Consider the following 1,481-nt stretch of genomic DNA (forward strand, 5'->3'; position numbering starts at 1 on the left):
ATAATCATTTAATTGGTTTTGATTAAATTAAATAAAAATAATTAAATATATTTATTTTAATAAATAATTTTTTGTTGATGTAACAATGTTAAACGTTGATATGCAAAGTTAAAGAAGAGAGACAGTGAATGCCATGAGAGCAAAAAGTTGAAATTTGATTAGTTAAAACTTGGGTACAACATAAATTTGTTTAAGGTTCCTGACTAATCTGTAAATTTTGAAACTTTGCTTGCGATTTCATTAATTTACAAAATTAGGAAACTCGGCCATAAAAAGTACATTTGAAGTCTCCATTAAACATTGGAGGTTAGGATTCGAACAAATCATTTTTTCCTGGTATAAGAATTGAAAAAGATCATCCTATTAAATCATGGTTTAGATAGGCGGTCGGGTGCTTATGTTTTAATTCTTGTTCCTCGTACCGGGTCCATCCATGTCCGGAAATTAATGGATGAAGTCGGCATCAACGACCTTCTGGTACTTGGTTTTAGGGGAAGAATCATCGTCTCCGTAGTTTTCTGGACCCTTCTTATTAAGCTTGTTGGAAGAGATGGCCACCGGCGGGATGTCAACGGAGGTGAGCTGTGGCGGAGGATGCTGCCATTGCGGAAGCGGTCCGGCCAAAAGAAGGTTCTGCAGGAGCGGACCGGCATCTTTAACAGCCTGCAACAGCTTTCCTTTCGCCGGAAGTGGCCTGCTAGCTGCTAGTTTCAAGGCATGTTCGGGAAGCGGTGATGGTACAGTCACCGGAGCCGAAATTGAGTCAGAACCCGGAGTTGAAGCCATGGTTGGTTCGCCGGCGGAGAGAACAGCTTCAGCTGCGGGTTTTGATTCGTCTTCTTCACGGGAAACACCAAAAGGTGAAGCTGTTTCCGGCAGTCGGTGCTGTAATTGTTGGTGAAGTAGGAATTTCTCCATCGTCAGCTTCCGACATTGAGCTTGAGCTTCATCTCTCTGTTTCAATGTCCGAATCAGGACATCTTTGAGATGAACCAATTCAAACTCTCTCCTTGCAATCTCCTCTTTGGCTGACATTAGAGTTGTCTCTAGCTCCACCGTTGTAAACAGTAGGGTTTGCTTTAACTCTTCCATTCCCTGCAGAAAACAAAAGGAGATTAGAAACTAAACCCTCGTACTGCAATTTGGAGTAGTGATTCAAAGAATGGCGAAGCTAAACAAGATTAGAAAGATGGTTTACCTGGTGTTGGTGGAAATAAGACAAGGTGAGCGAAGTGCATTGATCAGCCATTGCAAAAACCCTAAAACCGGAGGGAAAATGGGTGGAGCCTTTCAACGGACCTTTTTTTATAGGAGTTGAAATCTCCTTTTTGCTCTTTACATGTGGCCTTTCCCTTTATTTGTTTATTTTATTTGAAATGCAATATTCCAAAAGATAATATTTATAACAATTCATGGCAATTATTATAGCCGCTAAATATAAAACAACCAATATACGATATATCCCATTTTCAAAAAATATA

General features: G+C 39.8%; 1 protein-coding gene across 1 annotated transcript; it reads right to left on the reverse strand.

Moving 5' to 3' along the window:
- Positions 1-218: 218 nt before the first annotated feature.
- LOC120130337 lies at positions 219-1,279 on the reverse strand. Its single transcript, XM_039147593.1, has 2 exons — positions 1,199-1,279; positions 219-1,095 (listed from the first exon to the last, which is right to left on the reverse strand). Exons 1-2 carry the CDS (start codon positions 1,247-1,249, stop codon positions 445-447), a joined length of 702 nt encoding a protein of 233 aa, XP_039003524.1. The 5' UTR covers positions 1,250-1,279; the 3' UTR covers positions 219-444.
- Positions 1,280-1,481: the final 202 nt, after the last annotated feature.

This window comes from Hibiscus syriacus, unplaced genomic scaffold (assembly GCF_006381635.1).
Source record: "Hibiscus syriacus cultivar Baekdansim isolate YM2019G1 unplaced genomic scaffold, ASM638163v2 tig00110546_pilon, whole genome shotgun sequence".
NCBI classification, from domain to species: domain Eukaryota; kingdom Viridiplantae; phylum Streptophyta; class Magnoliopsida; order Malvales; family Malvaceae; genus Hibiscus; species Hibiscus syriacus.

What these genes read in the sequence shown, in the direction of transcription:
- LOC120130337 (XM_039147593.1), bottom strand. Translation starts at nt 1,249, where the DNA reads ATGGCTGATCAATGCACTTCGCTCACCTTGTCTTATTTCCACCAACAC. An exon ending in CTTATTTCCACCAACACCAG is followed by an intron (nt 1,096 to 1,198) that starts GTAAACCATCTT and finishes TGTTTTCTGCAG; the next exon opens with GGAATGGAAGAGTTAAAGCA.